The following is a 19,632-nucleotide window of genomic DNA, read 5'->3' on the forward strand; positions in this document are numbered from 1 at the left end:
TTGGCAGGTGGAGTGAGAACATGCTCACCTTAGTGTGCTCTGACATTTTATAGATATTGTAAGGCATAATGGATCAATCATGAATGATGCAATATTTGTATGTCCAATAAAAAGAAGCTGTTTTATGCCGCAGAATCATTGCTGACCATGAGGCAGTGACTCACTGTAGTCCAGCATGAATGGATGACTAGTGATGCTCTTGTCTTTGAGGCTAGTAGTGAAAGAACTGTTTTGTTATTTTTTTTCTGAGCTCTATGTCACTAGCCTGCAGTGGTCAGCCCGTGCTGCTGTGTTGTGTTCTGGCTGTGCTCACCACTGGGCCTTGGAGAGTGGGTCAGGCTCAGGCTAGCTGCTGCAGCATGCCCATTGTTGTTTGCATGTTTGCCAAATGGATTACTCAGCAGGATTTAGCCCTCTGTAATTTATACCTTCATTAATCCCATTTGTATCTGTGCTGGAACAAAAGATGGGAGAGGGTGACGGAGGGTTAGTGGAGAGGGTGGGGTGTTGGGGGGGGGCTGCTGTTGCTGTCTTTCTCAAGGACACAGCAGTATTGTTTCAGCAAGGGAGGCTATCCTTAGACCGGTGAACACTATCCCTCCCACAACACCTCCTGCGCTGGGTGAGAACTGTGTGCAACAACTGTATCGCTGTGCAGCCACAGTGGCTAATGAACAACAAGATTATCATTCCGATCCATGCTGTTATTAAATGGGATTGGCTTTATCTACCTGTTTGTTCCCATTGGGCACGGTCATCCATCATTATCCAGAGTGGAGGTGTGTGACTGTGCGAGTGTGTGTGTGTTTGGTGGTGGGGGGGAGTGTGAAGAGCCCACAGTGGGGCTTGTGAAGATAAGCAGAGCCAGAGAGAAGAGAATGACACAAACCAGCTGAAGCATTATTGTCCCCTTTACTCACGGCTAATTAGATCGAGCCAGGGCACTGGGGGGCTTTATAGACACAAGCACCCAGACACAGGACCATATAACTGCTGGGAGAGGGGCCTGGATGCTGCTATGAGAGCAGCACTCACTTCCATTTAAGCAGGTTGAGCTTGGAATAATAACATTTCAGAGGAGGGCAGGACATGTGAACTGCACCCTTAACAAAAAGGATTATGGAGCAGAGGATGATGCGTAGCCAAAGGCCCTTATTGGAGCTTTAAATAAAGCAATTTGGGGAAAAGTTGGAGGAGGACAGTTGTAAATAGAAACTGATATAAGGTGTCAGAAATCTGTCCATTCAGTTTCATTCATTAAAAATAACTAGAGGTTCCTTTCTTACTGTCATTACATTAACCCACAAACAGCTCACACTCTGAGCTCAACACAATCACTCCATGTTGTTGCTAATCATGCACAAACCCATTAACCACCACCACGCAGACAACAGCACAGGTAAGAGAGAAAGAGGGAGGTTGGTGTAAAAGGTGCCATGCATGCCCGTGGAGACCCCAGCCCGCCCCTGTCTCTGCTCCACCATTGTACTGATGTGATTGCTCTTTCTGCTGATGAAAGATGATTGCTCCAGTCTTTATGCACCTTAAAGCGTGACAATTGAATACTTTTGTCGTCACTAACGTCGTGCTGATGACACAGTAATCCATGTGGTGGTTCTTGCAGGGGTGGCACACCTTGCCCTCGGCAACATAAAGAGGTCTAAAATTCACTCTTGATAGCACTTATACATGACCGGGTAAATTCTTGGAAATTTTAAAAATACTTAACCATCTGATTAGCGCAATATTATTATAGTAAGTTGCATTCATTATTAATTTTAGCTCATTTTTATTGTTCGCTCATTTAGAGAAAATACTGTAGCTTACTGGTTTAAGAATATTTTTGAAAAGCAAACAATACCAGTGAAAATAAAACTAATACAGCATCTTTACAATGGATAAGACTGGTTATGCTTTACGCGTTTAATCCAGTGTTGTTCCGCTTTCTTTCAGATGGAATAAAGGCTATTATCCGGATAGCCGTGACAAACTAAGGCTGAATGTGAAGGTAAATATCAGCTGCAATTAAACCAGCAAATATCCCTTAACAGTCATGAAATAGCTCAAGACATGTTACGGAAAAATAAGCTATTATTTATTCTATAATAAATAAGAGTTATTAAACATTCACACCCAGGCTTGTAGCTGTAACTTTGATATTTAATATTTAAATGACAAAACTGTGGCCAAATGATTTCAAAATAGCAGTCTGGAAATATTTATGACTGACTTACCTGCTGCTGCGCTTTCTGAGTCAACCCAGAGAAAGTCGGTCCATCCGTGTCACTGCGCAGCCTCGCTGCTTCTCTCCACAAATAATGACGCAAAATAAAAGCAGACCGATGAGGCAAAGGTGTCCAGGAGAGCCCTGTGTTTTTAAAAGATGCTGTCGAGACAACGTGAAACAGTCGCTGCTCGCTGTGTCAGAGAGCTGTGTGTGTCTGCGCGCAGTGTGTGCCTGCCTGCCTCCTCTCTCGCCGTATCCAAACCTCTCTGAATATGAGCAAAAAACTTGAGTGGCCGTGTGAGAGGCTGCAGCAACACAGCCACGTAATGGCACGTCAGCCAGCAGCCTGTCTTCCGGGTCTCCGGTTAAACTGGCAGCAATACCTGTTCCCAAGAGGTGATCAATAGAGTTCAGCTTGGCCCTTACACAGGGGCCCAGCGTTTTACCGTTTTATATGAATGATGCCAGGTCTGCACTCACCTGCAAAACCTCTGTGGCAGATTTTGGGTGCTGGTTATCAATTAATGCAGATAGGTCTACAAGATAGAAGTGTTGATTTTAGACCATTTTTTAACATTTCTCCAGGCTGTAAAATAAAGAAACCTTTTTTTTTTGTAATGGCTTGCATTGGTTGAGGACTCCCATGGGTCCTGCTAGGGCCAGCGGTCCCAGGAGCAACATAACACATGCACAATGTGAGCACTTTGGAAGTTAGTTAAACTTCATCAGCTTGTAGACAACAGCAAAAGCTTCATTTTAATTTGGTGAGGTGAGGATAAATATTTGCAGCGATGCATCATGGGTGAGTCAATAAAAAGCCCACACCTTGTTTATTTCTATTTATTGTCACTAAAACTTGGTCAGTCCTAATTGACATACAGAGATTTTGCTTCATGACTCTCACCCCCCTCCTCCTCTTCCTCACCCAGCTCCTCCTGCTGTGTTAAATATGTTAAAGAAGTAAAACACGCTCCCCCTCCCCTCCCCCCTACTCCTCCTCTTTGTGCTTTATATCCCACAAAGTAACAACAATTTAGTAAAACATGCAAAGCCCCTAAAATCTCCTGCACGCGACCTGGGCTCGTGCTCGGCGCTGGAGCCAGGCAGGTGCAAGGGGCGCCAGGACCTCTGCAACTCGGGGCTCGTGCTCCCCAGAGTGCACACGCACACAAAAAGAAGAGGAAGAAAAAAAGAAATGTGAAGTCTGACTGAATTAATAACGTTTGTTTCAGTGTTTGAAATCACCAGAGCAAATATGCGACAGCTCCAAATATTGATTTATTTTGGCACATAACGGACCTTCACGGGAATATAACTTTATTCAGTGTGAATAAAAGGTTTCTTAAAATGTTTTGACCCGTAAACCTACAAGTAGAGACTTAAAGAGATTTTTTTTTTTTCTTTTTTAAGTTTGTAAAGGCTGTTATTGCCTGGACTGTGACAGAAAACAGCATTATTGGGGTTATTATATGTGCTTTATTATTTGTTGCAACATAAAGGCTGGTTTGTTTCCATACTCAGTGTGAATATAATGAGGTGATGCACATGCAATATATTTGAGACTAACATTTGTGCCTTGTAAAAGCACTAGTTAATTAGAATCTAATTAGTTGAGAATTGCGACATTATATGATCTTTATAATCTGTGTTTATGATCCGACAACAATGCACCAGAGCCGTCAATCAGGTTAAACAGAGATGGTCAAATAGATAAAAGTTCACACAAATGTTATGTCAGAAAATCATTTTATATTATTTATTTTACTCAGAAAATAATAGAAATAACCACCTTTAAATTTAGCCTATTATTATTATTATTGTTATTATATGTCGAAAATAGACCGATTATCTCTCTCAATAAATCAAATTCGCAACATTGCAGCTAGTTGTGGCTTCTTGCACTTGTTTTGTTAATCAATTTTCTGCATGTTCTGCACGAGACTCCGTCTGTGTGTGTTTGTGTGTCTGTGTGTGTGAGTGTGTGCACGATTTTTCGTCAGGGACGATATTATATGCACACTGCATTAGATACCAGGGCCCTTCTCCTTCTGATTATTACCAGGGGTAATATTTCATCGGCACCACGCAATCTTTGTTCTCTGTGAAGATAATAAATGGCCTAATCGTTATCAGCAAACTGCTGGGGGTGTCAGCACCGACCGAGGCTGGAAGCGGGGTCCAAAGTGCTGCTGAATAAATTGGTGTTCCTTATCTCTCACTCCCAGATTATCGCCGCCTTTTCAAACTTGCACAACAAATACATTCAATGCATCTAATGCATCATTTGTTGGGGAGGGGGGGTTGATAGAGACAGATAGGCGCAGGGAATGAGAAATATTTACACGTTTTACGCGCTGCAGCGGTGCAGCCAATATAGGCTCCATTTGGCTGTAGAGGGAGTTTATTGGCGGGGGGCATTGGTACACACACTTTACATATCAATACAAGCTATATTAAACATACATCACTGTGATATGATGCTTATCTGTGTGATTACTGCCCGAGCATCTATAGCCTTATTTTTAATTTAGGCCACCTTTTGGAAATTTGAGTTGTGCAATGTAGCTTCTTTTGAGTTTTCACAAAATAATCAACAGTTACAAACTCCAAAAACTCACAGTTGATTAAGACTTGTGTTTTTAAAGTGTGATTTTGTTATTTTTAGGTTAAATAAAAGCGTAAAATCCAGATAAGGCGATAAGCTCAGTTTCCATCTATAATTATAATTGTGAAAATGATTCCCTCCTAATAAACACATCGACACACGATAGCATTATCTTCAGTTTCACAACAGGATAAGAAGCTTAACATGCACCGTTAGTTTCCTCTGATTTCCTTCAGTCTGGTCAGCAGGCCTCACATCAGGCCTGTGTTATCGTCTGAAGAAACTGCCGCGGCATTTGGTCAACAGTCTGTAGTTGCTGTAATTTAGGACACAGAGGATCTGCTATATTTAATAATTGATGTCAGGCTAGAGCAGTTTAATTTAACGAACAACGAGCCGAGCGTGCCCCCCTTCATTCACTTTTTTTATGACTGACCTTTTCCTATGTGCTCCTATGTCCTCAAATTGAATTTATAATTTCAACATGCTGAAGAAATAAAGCTGCGGGCCAAACGTGGCTGAAAAAAATGTTCGTGCGTCCATAATGCAGTATTTATGAGTGACACTTGTGACTAAAAAAACATTTTCCAGCACACACACGCACACAGAAACACACATGCACACACTCCCCTTTTAATACCGTGGCATCTCCACCGGCCCCGGTGCTCTGATGGTCTCCTAGACAACCGAGATAACGGTGCAGCAGTTTTCCATATCGGTCCCGGAGTCTATTATAGCTCGGGATTAGCTCTCTTTCCGAAAAGGTCATACACAAAGTCACCAAACCTGCTTTTTTCCACCCCCATATGGACCCCGCGTGAAGGCACATTGATAAACATGCATGCGCCATTTCATGTAATGCCATTAGACTAATGGCGCTGCGCATTTTCCTGCGCTAAAAAACGCAGTAATATAAATGAGAGGCTTCTGAGGAGATAGGAGAGCCCAGTATCCTCAGCACTGAGGCGGAGAGCTTCACACTGCAGAGAGAGACGCAGTCAAGTCACGCAGGAGATGATGTGCTGTTATGTAGCGACCCCTGGCGAGGAGGGGATGCAGTGGCACCACAAGAGCAGTCCTCTGAGTGTGTGCGTGCTACTTATATTTGCATGTGTGACTAAGGGATTGAGCACGTAAGAAATTGTAATAATCAAGCAGCCCAGAGAGGGAGGGAGGTTAGTGCACAGCTGGAATGTTCCAGCTGGGATTCCCGGTGGCTGGACAGGAAGTTAGAGGAGCTCTGACAGGAAGTGTGTTCTTAGGGAGGGCCAGCAGAGAGAGAGAGGGAGATGTTTCCTGTTGGCTCTCTCCACATGTTTAGACGCCTTGCTTACTCTGTCCACCCCCAGTCTCAGCTCACTTCGCACCCAACATGAGCACATACCAGTATGCAAATGTTCTCAGGGGCATCCGCCTGTGCTCGCAGTATTAAATTATAGGAATGCTATTAGAGGACAGTGGTGAGCCAAGACAGTAGATCATGTACGCAGGGTAGGATTGTGTCACAGGATGCAGATGTCACCACATGAAGTGAGACTTCCTGCCCATCAAAGCAGTCAGTGCCAGTTTAATGGACTCGCGTTCAGCGGCCCACAGCAGTGGTGATCATGGAAATAAGGCAAGAAAATTCAAGAGGGAGAGATGGTGGAGGAGAGGAGGAGAGAGCAAGTGGAGGAGATTGTAGGTAGAGATGTGATGGAGCGATATGTGGATTGCAAGAGGAAAAATCTCTTTGTCTCTCCTGAGCTCAGTGGACAATCAAAGTTTCCTATCAGCTCTGGAGTAGGGGAAATTGGCTGCCCTGGGAAGGAGAGGGCCACTCTCACAGCCAATGGGAAGTGCCCCTGTCACTCTAATCAGGTCCGATAGAGAAAGTAGGAAACGCGCGCGTGTGTGTGTGTGAGTATGTGTGTGTATGTGTGTTTGTGCATGCGCTCAGACAAGAGTGCTTTGAACAGAGAGCAGCTTTGTTTCACTCGCCTTCATGTGATCCAAGATGATACAAAGTCTAAAGTAGCGTCAGACCTTCATCTGCCGCTTATCCTCTGCACTGGGGGACATGTATGAGCCACGCGGGTGCGTTTTTTGGCAAAACTTGCCCTGAGAGGCATGACCATCAGTGCTTTGATGGAGCGCCATGTGGCAGAGATCAGTGGGTCTTAGTGGGAGCTGTGGACAGTTGCACACAAGGGCGGCAAGGGAAGAGGATTACTGTCTCATCGATACAAATCCATACAGAGAGGGAGGTTGACATCAATATTCACACAGAAAGAGGCAGGGCGCAGAGGCTTTGAGCAAAAGTGTGCACGATGTAAACATCTGCAGAAGAGGAGCACGACCGTGGCCGCTCATGCTCGCCTTTTTTGTGCCATCCATCTTTCCTGCTCTCCTTCTGTCCCCACCTCTTCCATGCCAGACAAGAATGTGTCTCTCTGCACCCAGGGCCCAATCCTCTGTTTGAAGTCCCATCTCCGTCTTTACGCACCCTACGCTGTCCTTCCCTTTACTCCATCTTTCCGTCCGTCTGACGGTCTTATCTGTCAGCCCCGCTCCTCCCCGCCTGCTGCAGCTGCGACGGGGGCCACAGACGCCTTCATTGTCCTCCTCTTCCTTGCCCTCACGCTTCTGCACCCGGCCAAATCACACCTGCCACCTGCACAGGACGCAAGGCCCCGGGACCTTAGGAGCGGGGCTTTCATCCGTCCCTCACCTCGCCCTTCAGCGCCTCTCATCCCCTCATCCTGGCACCCTGTCACTGAGGAATGGCCGGTGCTGAGGGCCAGGGCAGAGCGGGACACAGAGCTGCTGTTGTGAGGATGTGTGTTTTAAGCAGAGCCAGAGGGAATCAATGCAGGTGAGGTGTGTTTGAGGGTTTTGAGTTTAGATTCGAGTCGTATTTCTTCTTTTCGATGACATCCTTTTATGGCTGGGTAGCAGGATTGACTGAATGTATGTCGTGAGGAACGTGGATCTCAGTGTGTGTGTGTGTGTGTGTGTGTGTGTGTGTGTGTGTGTGTGTGTGCATAATAACACGCTGACAGTGAGGGTGGTGGCTCTGTCTCAGTGATTTATGAGAGTGTGCTGTGAAGGGTCTTCTGAGCAGGATATTGTTCCCTGACTGGTGACTTCTGCCTCTCTCTTTGTGAGTTTGTGTGTCTGTGTGTGTATTTCAGAGCGAGAAAGATTAAGAGGGAGAGTACTGCAGGTGAGCCCTCAATGTAATCAATCACCACCACGTCACAAGGCCCAGGGCTTGTGGATTACCCCTTCAACTGATACCTAGTTTGACTCACACATTTTTTTTTTTTTTTGCATATTCATTATTTTTCTGGCAGATAAAGAAAGAACACACTCTGCATCTTTACCATACTTCAGGAAGGGAAGATAATAATCAACTTCATGCCTGAGGGGGGACCATGACAGCTCAACCACATGGCCCAACCAGTCCAACACCCTGCACATACCCCCTCATCCACCTCAAACACACACTCACACACACAGTTTGCCACATCAGGATACAGTGCTGCACATGAATTCCGGTTTAAACAGTATTCTGCTCGGCTTACGCCAACAGATAAACCGCAGTTCTTCTGCGACCAGTAATCACATCCTGGGCTGGAACTGAAAAGACTGAAAGGCCAATCAACAAAACACCAATACCACACAAGACGATGCACTGTCAGTGGTAACACAGTCAAATGGGGAGGCAAATGCATCAACAAAACAGTGTGTGATGACATGAGCATGATTCAGTGATGCCCCTTCATGAGGAAGGTCGTGATCGAGCAGTATGATTCTTACTACCAGCATCATTCTAATATCAAGCTTAAAGATTTTTCAACACTTTCATGAAATTTAGGTGCTTAGTTTGGGTTAAGTTATAACATTAGATCTTCAAAGACCTACCTTTTTACTCAGGACCTGAGCCCGTATTTATCTTACCCTTAAGAATTACACTGAACAGTTCTCTAATGATACAACTAAGGAGTAAAAAAAGTGAAGCATAAGCTACAAAATTTCTACCTACAGATGATCATATGATTAATCCTGCATATGCCCTGAGAGTGAACGGCCAGTCAGAGAGGCACAGCCTACTGTTCTGCCCTACAAAGACAAAACAACAACATGTTTGTGTAAAAAGACAAGAAATTTGTGTTCTGCTTTACCATATAAATAACATTACGCCATTACGTGTACCTTTTGGATAAGACACAAAACACAGTATTAAAAACCAGATACCGTTGGCTTGAGCTAATTTACTCACATTTTCCTGTTTCCTGTATTTCAATAATCCCATTTGATGCTCCAATAAAGAAATAGGTTTTTGTTGTTTGTTTGTTTTTGGGTACATACAAATAGGACAGTAACAAAATCTAATCATAATGGAGATAAAATTAAACTAGCATTGCTAATTGCTAGTATTGCTAAAAGCTAACGAGCCGAGCTCAGCAGAGTAGCAGTGACTGCTGTCTCTGCAGTATCTCTGGTGGACTTCATGTGATTTCATCTTGTTAAGCCTCCTTAAAATCACATATTTTAAAAGATTAATGGCTGAAAGATGAATTTACTGAACTGTCTTTGATTGTCCAAATACACAGTGAAGTATCTAAATGCTGTTTTTAAGGGCATAAAATTATGTTTTCACAACTTATCCATCTGTTACATAGTCTTGTGAGGAGCCTTAAAACTTTAAACCCCTTTTCTCAGCTTCACTGTTTCTGTTACCTTCATGTGATATTGTTGTTTAAATTTTTTTCAGTAGCAATTAACACACAAATTAAACAATCTATATTTTGATGATATGTAAAATATCAATAGGGATCAAATAATAGGAAACTTCTAAACTGAATCAGGTAAAGGCCATAGCCTACATTAGAGAAAACATACAGTAAGGTTTATTTGATATCAAAATGACGAGTAGAAAATGAAAATTCATTGCCAACATAATAAATTTGCATTTTATTCTATTATAATTTATGAATTTTACATATAGGAACAAACAACACATCATGGCTGACGTTTTTCAAAATATGTCTCAGAAGCCTCATTCTCAAGTCTGTCTCTGGACTGCAGCCATTTAACAAACCCAAGAGACTTATGAAGCTCTCTTGAATTTAAGTCAAAAGAAATGTAATAGCAAACGTTACATGCATTTATAATGTGCTTTGGAGTAAAAATGAAGGATCTTACTTTTATCTTTTACTTGAGTCCCAAAATTTTGTTGTAACAGTTTGATGAATACAGTCTGTGTTTCAAAAATGCTGCTGACATTGATTTTCCAACAGCTGTGGTGTTATTATGAAATCTCCATCAGTGTTGATAATGGGACGGGGAGCAGGCCAAAGAGTTTAAGAATACTGATGAATTCAAGTTGTTTTAAAGAAAGTATTTTCAAGCCAATAACTCATTCTGTAAAACCTCTCAAATTCACAAGTTTTGAGTGTTTTTTCAGTCCACAAATGAATCCGTCAGTCACGTCAGTCCAACATTCAAACTCACAAAGCGACCTGATAACATCATTTCAGAGCAGTAAGCAGACGTGAGCTCAACGGTTTGTTGGACACAGTCCGTAGTGCTGAGGTGGACGTGTGTGAGCAGCAGTAGCCTGACCGCTGTGAGAATGAGACTCGGCGGCTCTCCGAACTCTCACCGCTCCAAATCTCCACTCAAGTACAAACACACAAACAAAAATGCCATTGTGTGGCCTCTCACCAGCACCGAGCATCAGTGCTAACAGACATTGTCTTTGCTTTCCCCCTGCTGTGTATTTGCAGAATGATTATTGTATGGCACATACAATATGTTAACATTATCATTGTGAGGGGAACGGGGCCTGTTATTATGGAGCAGGAAATGACCTGCCAGGACCCCTGGTGACCTCAGAGGGAAAGCGATGACCTCAGGCTGACCCTTATGTTTGTCCTGGGCACAGACTGGCAGATCAGCTGCTCCGCTGACTGGGAAGGATAGGGTGATAGGTGGGGTTATTCTGGAACAAGGAATGCAACAATGTGTTGGAAATCCCCTCTGAGGTGCCAGTTTAAAAGGGGCACCAGCCATAGTGCATATATATATATATGTATATGGCTGATTTTTTTTTTGGGATGTTCATATGACATACATTTATCTATATGTCAGCAGTGTGGTTTTGTTTAAGAGGACAAAAAAGCCTGCAGTTGGGTTAAGTGGTGGTTCTTGACACAAGTGCGCCCTCTTCTGTTCAACAAAGGCTACTGCGCCCCCAGATGAGCTAATAACAGCAGTCAATCACAGGAGTGAACTGTTCTGTAACTCCATCATCCATCTTCATACACCTGCTGTGTAATCTTAACTAGAATAACCACAGTATGGTTGCATGTCTTTGCAAATTAGTCAAGTTGCAGTTGCAGTTTACATCCATGTCTGCCCAGATTCACACATAGCCACGACAATCGACGATGCCTCAAATACGGATGTTGCTGCAAAGAATGTACAACTCTTAAACATGGATGCTTTACTCACATCTTCAACCGGGCAAGCTTAGTGTCATCAATTCAGCGTCTGACCAAAGGTCTTCTCTATGTTTCTTGAGTTATGACAATTAATAACAGCCCAAAAAGTGTTTTTGCAGAACATTATGGTGTCAGAGTAAAGTTGACCTTTGACATTTTTGGATATAAAATGTCATCACTTCATCATTTTATCCTATTAGACATTCGTCTGAAATTTTGTCATAATTAGCCTATGAATTCTTGAGTTAGAACGAAAAACATGTTTTGTGACTGCACAGTGACCTTGACTTTTGACCACCAAACTCAATTCATCCTAGAGTCCAAGTGGATGTTTGTGCCAAATTTTAAGAATTTCCCTCAGAGTGTTCTTGAGATGTCACGTTCAGAAGAATAAGACGGGCAAGGTCACAGTGTGACCTATGGCCACCAAAATCTAATCATGTCATTCTTGAATCCGAGTGGACGTTTGTGCCAAATTTAAGGAAATTACATTCAGGAGAATCACACAAAGTCCTATGACCTTGACTTTTGACCACCAAAATCTAACCCCTTTGTCGTTGAGTTCAAGTGGACATTTGCGCCAAATTTGAAGAAATGTCGGATCTCGCGCTCACGACAATGGTACATACGTACATACAGGTGTGCAACCCGAAGACATAATGCCTCAGGCCAGGGCTGTCACCAGCACAGAGGCATAAAAACATGCTCAATGATGAGTTTCTCAAAACTTTATTTCAAATTTGACAGCTTTCCACATCATTGCCCATTTCACAATCATCTGTGTCCCATCTCCCATGTCTTTTCTCGCATACAACCTAATCTCATGTAGTCACTAATCTCATGGTCCAAAAAAAAAAAAAAACACCACTTACAAAACAAAAACTCATACAAAATGTAGAAAATATGACTGAGGAACATCAAAAACAAGCATTTGGGATGACAGAGTTGTAGCTTCAAATTTATTCAAATATAAACGTCAGTCAGGGGCGAGTAGAAAACAGTTGTAAGTGCAAAATAGATACGATTGGAAAACAATACCTTCGTACTTAAGAGCTAGGGATGATTCGATCTTAGAGTACGGCATATGTGAGTAAAGACATGAGATCAAAAACACTTGGGCCCTTTTGCTGTTCGATTTCAAAAAAAAGTCCCATAACCATACATACTTAAAAAGGGGGGAAAAAAACAAAGTCCAGATTTGAACATGAAAATGAAGCGTCAAGTCCGGGCAGTGTGACAAAGTTTAAGAGTAACTGAACAAACTCAAAAACAGACAAATATAAAATCCAAAAGTTGTGACGTAGCTGCTGTGGAGCTGAGCGCACAGTGACCTCAAGTTTATCACAAGGCACAAGTGTTTGGATAAACCCATCACTACCAGAAGATGAGATGTTAATTGTCCATGTCTGGTTTCAAAGATGGTAAAAAAAAAAAAGTGTAAGCATTTGTGTCACATTTTTCATTTAATTCTTATTCATACAAATGGTTGCTTGTATGTTGCAGCGGGGGTGGTGTGTGTCTGTGTGTGCGAGTGCGTCAGGAGAAGTTTAGAGGGCATCCAGCAGACTGTCGATGCGGCTGACGAGCTCTTGCCTCTTGCCTGTCAGAGTCTTCTCGCTCTCGATGTAAGCCTCCTTCTTGACCTTACCTGCCACCAGCCGCTCTGCCTCCTGGCAGGAGCGACACACCAGCTCCTTCACCTGGCCGTCCAGCTTCTGCACCTCCCCGACCTGAGAGAGCAGATGGAAGTGAACATCGCTGTACTTTCAGATTATTTCATGTACACTGTGCTCTCAAACACACATCACTGACCTTATCAGCCAAATCAGAGCCCTCAGCTTTGAGGCGGGCCTGCAGTGAGCTGATTTCGTTGGTGAGAGTGCGGTGGTCAGCCTCCAGAGTCTTCCGGCCGCTGTTGAGCGCCCCCGTGTCACGGGACTGCTTGTAGCGGTTCACCACCTCGTCCATGTGTCGGTACAGACCCAGACGCTTGTTGACCAGAGTCAGCACCTGCTCTGTGATGGAGGCAACCTTCATACGCACCTCAGCCGCAGGGTCCTGAACAAAGACATAAATGCAGATTTAAAACTGTGAAGCTACAAAAACTGAACGAAGACAGACACATCCAGGATATCTGCCAAACAAAGGGAGGGTAAGAATATATAAGGCCAACAGAAACCAGGCTCCTTGTATGAATGCTGTCATACCTTTGTGATGGCAAAGTCCAGGCGGACATAGATGATGACAGTGAAGAAGAGGATGTAGAAGGCCCCTACTACCAAGAGAGGCTCCTGCAGCATCAGGATCTTGTTGAAGTTATAATGAACCTGGTAATCACAAAAGAGGTCTATTAACTTTTATCTGAGTACAAATTAACACCTCATATCATAAATCATGCCCTAATAGCTTTTTTCCTCCTTTTTTGGGACATGTTATGCTTTTATTGGACAGCTTTATCAGAGAGATGAGAGGAAATGAGGGAACAGAAAAGGGAACGTCGTGCAACAAAGGTTCCCAGCTGTACTAGAGCCAGGGACGTTAATGGTCTCTGTTTTAACCCATGTGCCATGGGGGCACCCTGTAAGAAGAGATCTTGAGAGCTAAATAACCCGATTTTCATAAAAACTAATAAATCACTACTCTGATCATTTACAGCTTCTCAAATATGAAGCACTGCATGCTTTTCTCTGTAACATACTGTAAACTGAACACCTTGTTTTGACTGTGTGAATCTGGAACAAAGACTGAAGTAAAAAGACGTGTTTCTGTTTTTACTCAGCAGGGTTGTTCAGACTTAGTAAACCTGCGTCTTGGAACAGCTGTTCCTGAGGATGGCTCCACAGGTAAGACCAAATTGGTGTTTAAAAATCAGATAAGTTCATATTAAAAATGCACAAAGATACTCAACTCATTCAATATTGTATGTGCAAGCTTTATGTTGTGGCCTGAACGTGGCACAGGAGGAAAACTCAGAGTTTGACTGCTGTAGTGCATGATTACTTAAAAACAGTTAGTGCATTTGAGTTTTTAAACACTGGTCAAAGCTGAAAAATCTTTGTGTCTCTGCAGGATATTTGGCTTCAACATAGCTGGACGTGTGGTTAATGACACTGTAGAAGCTACATGCTATGTAAGTCATAGCAATCTTCTACAAATCTGCTATTAAATAATGTATCTAACAGAATGCCCAAATTTCAGTCCCTTTCTGCCATTCGTCTTACCACAACATCCTGAATGTGATGCTCCACCAGGTTGGTCTTGGTGGCAACCAGCACTGGTCGGCCGAAGGTATCCAGATACGTGTAATGCAGCTGGTTTGGCATGCGATCAATTTTGTAAGGTGTGTCCACGTGAATGTTTCTGATAGCACATGACAGGGAAAATATGCAAATTAGCATCAAACACTGCAAAAATCATCCTCTCATGCAAACATACGGTGGATTTGCACAACACTAACCTGGCCCCTTCTGGCAGGATGATTTTCACAGTGAGGGAGTCAATCACCTGGTCGTCATACACATGGTCAACTAGCCTCATCTTCAGTGCATACTGGTCACCTAGGAGATACAATTATGTGATATATTTGCAACACACAGTGGGATTCAGTGATTGGGAAGGATTTGTCCCAGAAAAGTCAACTTACCCAGGGTGTAGAGGTACTCATAGCTGGGCAGATTGTAGCCAATGATGTAATGGGTCTTCCAGCCTCCAAACAAGGGGAAGCGAGGCCTGACCTCCACCTCCACTGAGTCATCCAGGACCTGCAGATGGGAGGTGGAGATGTTTCCAATCTCATCTCTATAGTAGACGTCCTGGGCTGAGGCAGGAAGGATAGTCTGTTGAGGCGAAAGCACATATGGTGGTCATCATCATCATCATCATCACCTTAAAGAGTAAAAGCAAGCCAAGTGACAATAGTTTATGTTTAATACGACACCTTGAAGGATTTCACAGATGAGATGCCGCTGTCTGACTGACGCTGATAATCATAACGTGAAAAGGGCCCCTTCAGGAAGGCTCCTGTGTGCCTCAAGTCGATGGTCTCTTCCACAGCAATGTTACCCCAGTGAGAGACCTCAATGGTCCGAATGATGCTGCTGATGGTGAGGAAGGGTGAGTTGTTTTCGTAATGGATCTTCATGGTATCCTGGACAGGAGATAGCAAACACAACACAGAACATCTGAGCAACTTTCTCAAAGCTTCACTTGAAGCTCCTGAAATCTGGTCGCAGCTTTACCTCACTGAATGGAGCCACATCACGGAAGGGTCCGTACTCAATGATCTCATCGTTTTTGCTGGGGTTACCCAGCTTGGTGTAGCTCTCCACAGTCTTGGAGGCCAGGCGAACACGTGTGGTCTGGCTGCGGGTGGGGTACGGGGAGTAAAAGTAGTGGTTCCCCTGAAAGACCACCAGCTGGCGCTCAGCCTGGGTGATGTGTGTGGGGAAGGGCTTCAGGACGTGGGTTAATGTCATCTCCACCTTTGCTTTCAGCTGAGCACCTGCTGCCAGACTGGAGGGCAGCTGCACTTTGTAAAACTCCCCACTGCATGGGAACAGATGAGACAGAGAGGAGGATGGGTAAGATACATTTGCATAATGATGTTTATGATATTTAAAGGAGCTGCAGATTGCAACCAGCTGAAACTTCTATCATGGGCCAAGCATGAACTCCTCGTTATGATTCCTTCAGTGTTCATTGCTCAGGAGGTTTCTACTGGGAGCTGATTTATCTGCAGAGGTCTCTTCCTCTCCAAAACAAACAGACCAGGGGTCTGTATCATGAAGCAGGATTAATGTCTTAGCGAGGTAACTTCAGGGTTAACCCTGGGTTTTCGATCTCACGAAGCCGGTTCAGTTCTTATCGGGGTAGATCACCATGGTAACTTATTCTGAACGGCTATCCTGCTCCGGAGCAGGGTAAGTTCAGGGTTGAATCAGATCCTATAAAAAGCACCACCCAATCAGCTGTTCGGAAAAAAATGACTCTGCTGACAGAAATGCAGCCCAGTCATGACGGAAGTTTAATTAATTTGATTGATTTTGATTTGAAAGTTTATTTTGAACATTAAAAAAGAAAAGAAAGCAACAACAACAGACAATGAAAAGATTGTTCAAAGAGGAGTGGAAAGAAGTCGAAATTTCATCCCACCCCTTCATAAGAAAGAAACTGATCATTTGCGGACACTTAATAGCACCATTAATTAGTGCCAGCATTTTGTTTTGTTGGAGGAAATGATCCCTGTTAAAGATAATGGGCCTAACTGACAGCTTTGCTGCTGGAAATGTGGAAAGTAGCCTATCATGTCTACACTTCACGGTGTTTGAGGGATTTTCCTTTTTGTTTTTTAAAGAGGGGGACTAGGTATATTTTTGCACAGCTGTTAATTTCTAACACAGCTCAATATCAGGATGATTTTATTCTGACTATCAATTTGGTGTTGATATGATTTAATTGTGGCGTCAGCTTTAAGCTTTATTGTAGCATATATATAACGTTATGACAAAGAAGACCAATTTATCAGATGCAATGATGTTAGACGATAATTGTAATACACGCAATTCATCTGCGCAGCATTGATTTCATGGGATTCAAGGGTGTGATCAGTGTCAGATGTACAGGTACAGGTACTGTAGCTACTTGAACCAGTGATGAGTAATTTAACCTACACATCATTTTATTTTTCACCTTGTTTTGTCTTGATTTTTCCCTCTCTCTCCTCCTCTATTTCTTCTTTCCTGACCCGTTTTTTTTTTCTTCTCTATTATGTGATTTCATTAATGTTTTGACAGGGGAGTTTCTTTGATAAGCTTTTAGTGGCTTCTAACCTCTCCGGCACTTTTCTTTTTTTAATCTTGTAAATTTTATACTGTCTGTTTTTAACATTATGTGCAAATAAACTAATCCAAACTAAAACTAAACATTATTCATCCCGTTATGCGTTGCCACGCATGTTTCCTCCTCCTGCAGCTGCCACGGTGTTGGCCTTTTCTGTAATGTTGCTTCTCTCCTCCTCATATTTTAGAAGAATTAATCTCTGATCCTCACGAGAAATACTTTTTTTTCCCTCACATACGGCGCTCTGTGAGGACGCTCAGTGACGCTCAGTGATGCTGCGCTTCTCTCATGATTGTGATTGGTCCGCTGCGTGCGCGTTCACGGCTCTTGATAAAGCAACCCTGGGTTGAGTTACCGAGTTGATATCCAGCGTCGTGATACCGATTATCCTGATTGCCATTGTTAGGATTAGTCAACCCAGGATAGGTCTGGGTAACCCAGGAAAGGTTGATCTCACTTCGTGATACAGGCCCCTGGTGATTTCAACTGCTATAAACACTGAATAAACAGTTTCACAGTAAAAATCAGTGTTTTTCTGACACTGTTTGGCTTGTTGTGGAGGGGCTGCAAACTGTGGTGGCTGACATGAAAACGTGAGTGGCCCTATCTAGAGACAGTGTTTAGTTTGTCTGTTCTGGGCTGCTGTAGGAACATGGTGGTGCAATATGGTGGACTACGTGGACAAGGAGCTGCTCCCTTGTAGATATAAACGACTCATTTTGAGGTAATAAAAAAATAACTTTCAGGCGATTATATTCTAAAGAAAACATACTTATTATATTATATTCTATTTCTGTCAATCCTACACACTGGACCTTTAAAATATCAGCCTATCAGGAGCTACAAAATACAATTGTTTGTGTTTAATAATTCACTTCTGAATCTTTAAAAGTATTTTAAAAGAGCCAGATTATTTTATTCTACTTTACACTGTGCATGGGAAATGCTGTCAAAATGAGCTATGAGTCATCTAACAAGTTGCCAATCATAGTTCTATATTCATATCCTTAAGTTTTCATATTGAAAGTCAGTGGATTGACAGAAATCAGTTTCGCAGGAAGGCTTGTGTTGTGAGTTTGCATTGCTGTAGCATGAAACTGTGGGGCAACAATGATGGTCTTTCCCTAAGGTAAAGGTGAAACAAATGTGTTGAGTTTGCCCACCAGCTTAGTTGTTTGCACAGGCTTGAGATTCCAGTTAGATGACAGTGTAAGGGTCCACCTCTTACCTCTGGCCCTGAATTGTTGTCTGTTGAAGTTCAAGTGTGCCATCCTCCTCTTCATCACCCTTCACCTGTGGAAACATGGTGGTTAGAGCATACTGTCTCTACAGGAAAAACACTCCCAGGTAAAATACAGGATAATGCAAAGAATCACATTTCCTTAAAAATATATGCGTAGTTTATTGTTCTGTCTAAAAGCAGAGCATAGTCACAGCTTCATACACAGTGGAAGGGGGCAGGCCTGCGCAGTCACACACGGAAGTGAACTGCCCAGCGCGTACGTGTCATTCAGCCACTGACAGAGCGTGCAGCGCTGCGGAAGTTAACATCTTATTACCCACATCCTTTAGCAACTCACAATGAATTCATAAAATCGTTACATCTCTGCTCAAAGCAAATGAGCTGGTGCCTAAACCTTGCACTAAGCAATATAAGGTTAGACGCTGAAACAGTAGCTACTGTTGGCTAACTGACTGTTTGGCTGCTGAGTCTGCAGAGCTCACCACCCACACTGACTCACATAGCCTAGCTAGTAGCTGTGAGCTCATACATTCAATGAACACACTATAACATCATATGGTAGCATGCCGTTAACCTGCACATGATTGCTGCTGTCAATTTAGAAAATACGCAACCTTTAAGTGATACAAAATCTTGCACAGCGAATAAATGATTAGCCTACAATAAAGTGGCTAGCATGCTAAAGCTAGCTAGCCGGTTATGGGCAGACGTGTTCGCGTTATTTATTTAAGTCACTGATGTTTGTCTCACCGAGGCTCCGATGTACGCCAGGTGCGGGGCCAGGTCAGCCTCCACCGCCAATATGAAGCTGTGCACGGCAGCGTGTCCCTGGTTGGACAGCACGATCTCCACGGTGATCTTAGCCAGATGAGTGCCCAGGTCCACTGTCCTCTTCAGCTCCTCGTTCACCAAGCCGTCCGCTGAAACCTCGGAGCTCACCGCCGCCAGCAGGAGCAGGCAGGCGGCGAGAAGTGGCGACTTTCGAGTCATGGTTGGAGAAATTACAGAGCTGAAATACCGGGATGAGAGAGGACAGACTGTGGGAAATGCAGACGGCGAAGAAAGGCCGCCGTGCCGCTCTACATCAGAAAGGATGACGCTTCATTCGGGCTGACGTGATGACGTCACGGTGCGCTCGTTACAGCGCTCTGTGCGTCGGAAGTGACCGTGAAATCTGACAAACAGAAAAACAATAAAAGTTAAGATTTTTAAAAGACAAAACGGTTTT

General features: G+C 43.4%; 1 protein-coding gene across 1 annotated transcript; it reads right to left on the reverse strand.

Moving 5' to 3' along the window:
* Positions 1-12,036: 12,036 nt before the first annotated feature.
* rpn1 (ribophorin I) lies at positions 12,037-19,514 on the reverse strand. The gene is made up of 10 exons (XM_033627750.2): positions 19,155-19,514; positions 18,390-18,454; positions 15,562-15,868; positions 15,261-15,470; positions 14,967-15,159; positions 14,781-14,880; positions 14,545-14,683; positions 13,531-13,650; positions 13,136-13,381; positions 12,037-13,053 (listed from the first exon to the last, which is right to left on the reverse strand). The coding sequence occupies exons 1-10, from the start codon at positions 19,392-19,394 to the stop codon at positions 12,871-12,873; spliced, it is 1,803 nt and encodes a 600-aa protein (XP_033483641.1). The 5' UTR covers positions 19,395-19,514; the 3' UTR covers positions 12,037-12,870.
* Between the last annotated feature and the right edge of the window lie 118 nt (positions 19,515-19,632).

The sequence above is a fragment of the Epinephelus lanceolatus genome, chromosome 1, assembly GCF_041903045.1.
Source record: "Epinephelus lanceolatus isolate andai-2023 chromosome 1, ASM4190304v1, whole genome shotgun sequence".
Lineage (NCBI taxonomy): Eukaryota > Metazoa > Chordata > Actinopteri > Perciformes > Serranidae > Epinephelus > Epinephelus lanceolatus.

What these genes read in the sequence shown, in the direction of transcription:
- rpn1 (XM_033627750.2), bottom strand. Translation starts at nt 19,394, where the DNA reads ATGACTCGAAAGTCGCCACTTCTCGCCGCCTGCCTGCTCCTGCTGGCG. An exon ending in ATCACATTCAGGATGTTGTG is followed by an intron (nt 13,651 to 14,544) that starts GTAAGACGAATG and finishes TGTGATTACCAG; the next exon opens with GTTCATTATAACTTCAACAA. An exon ending in TGGACTTTGCCATCACAAAG is followed by an intron (nt 13,382 to 13,530) that starts GTATGACAGCAT and finishes GTCTTTGTTCAG; the next exon opens with GACCCTGCGGCTGAGGTGCG.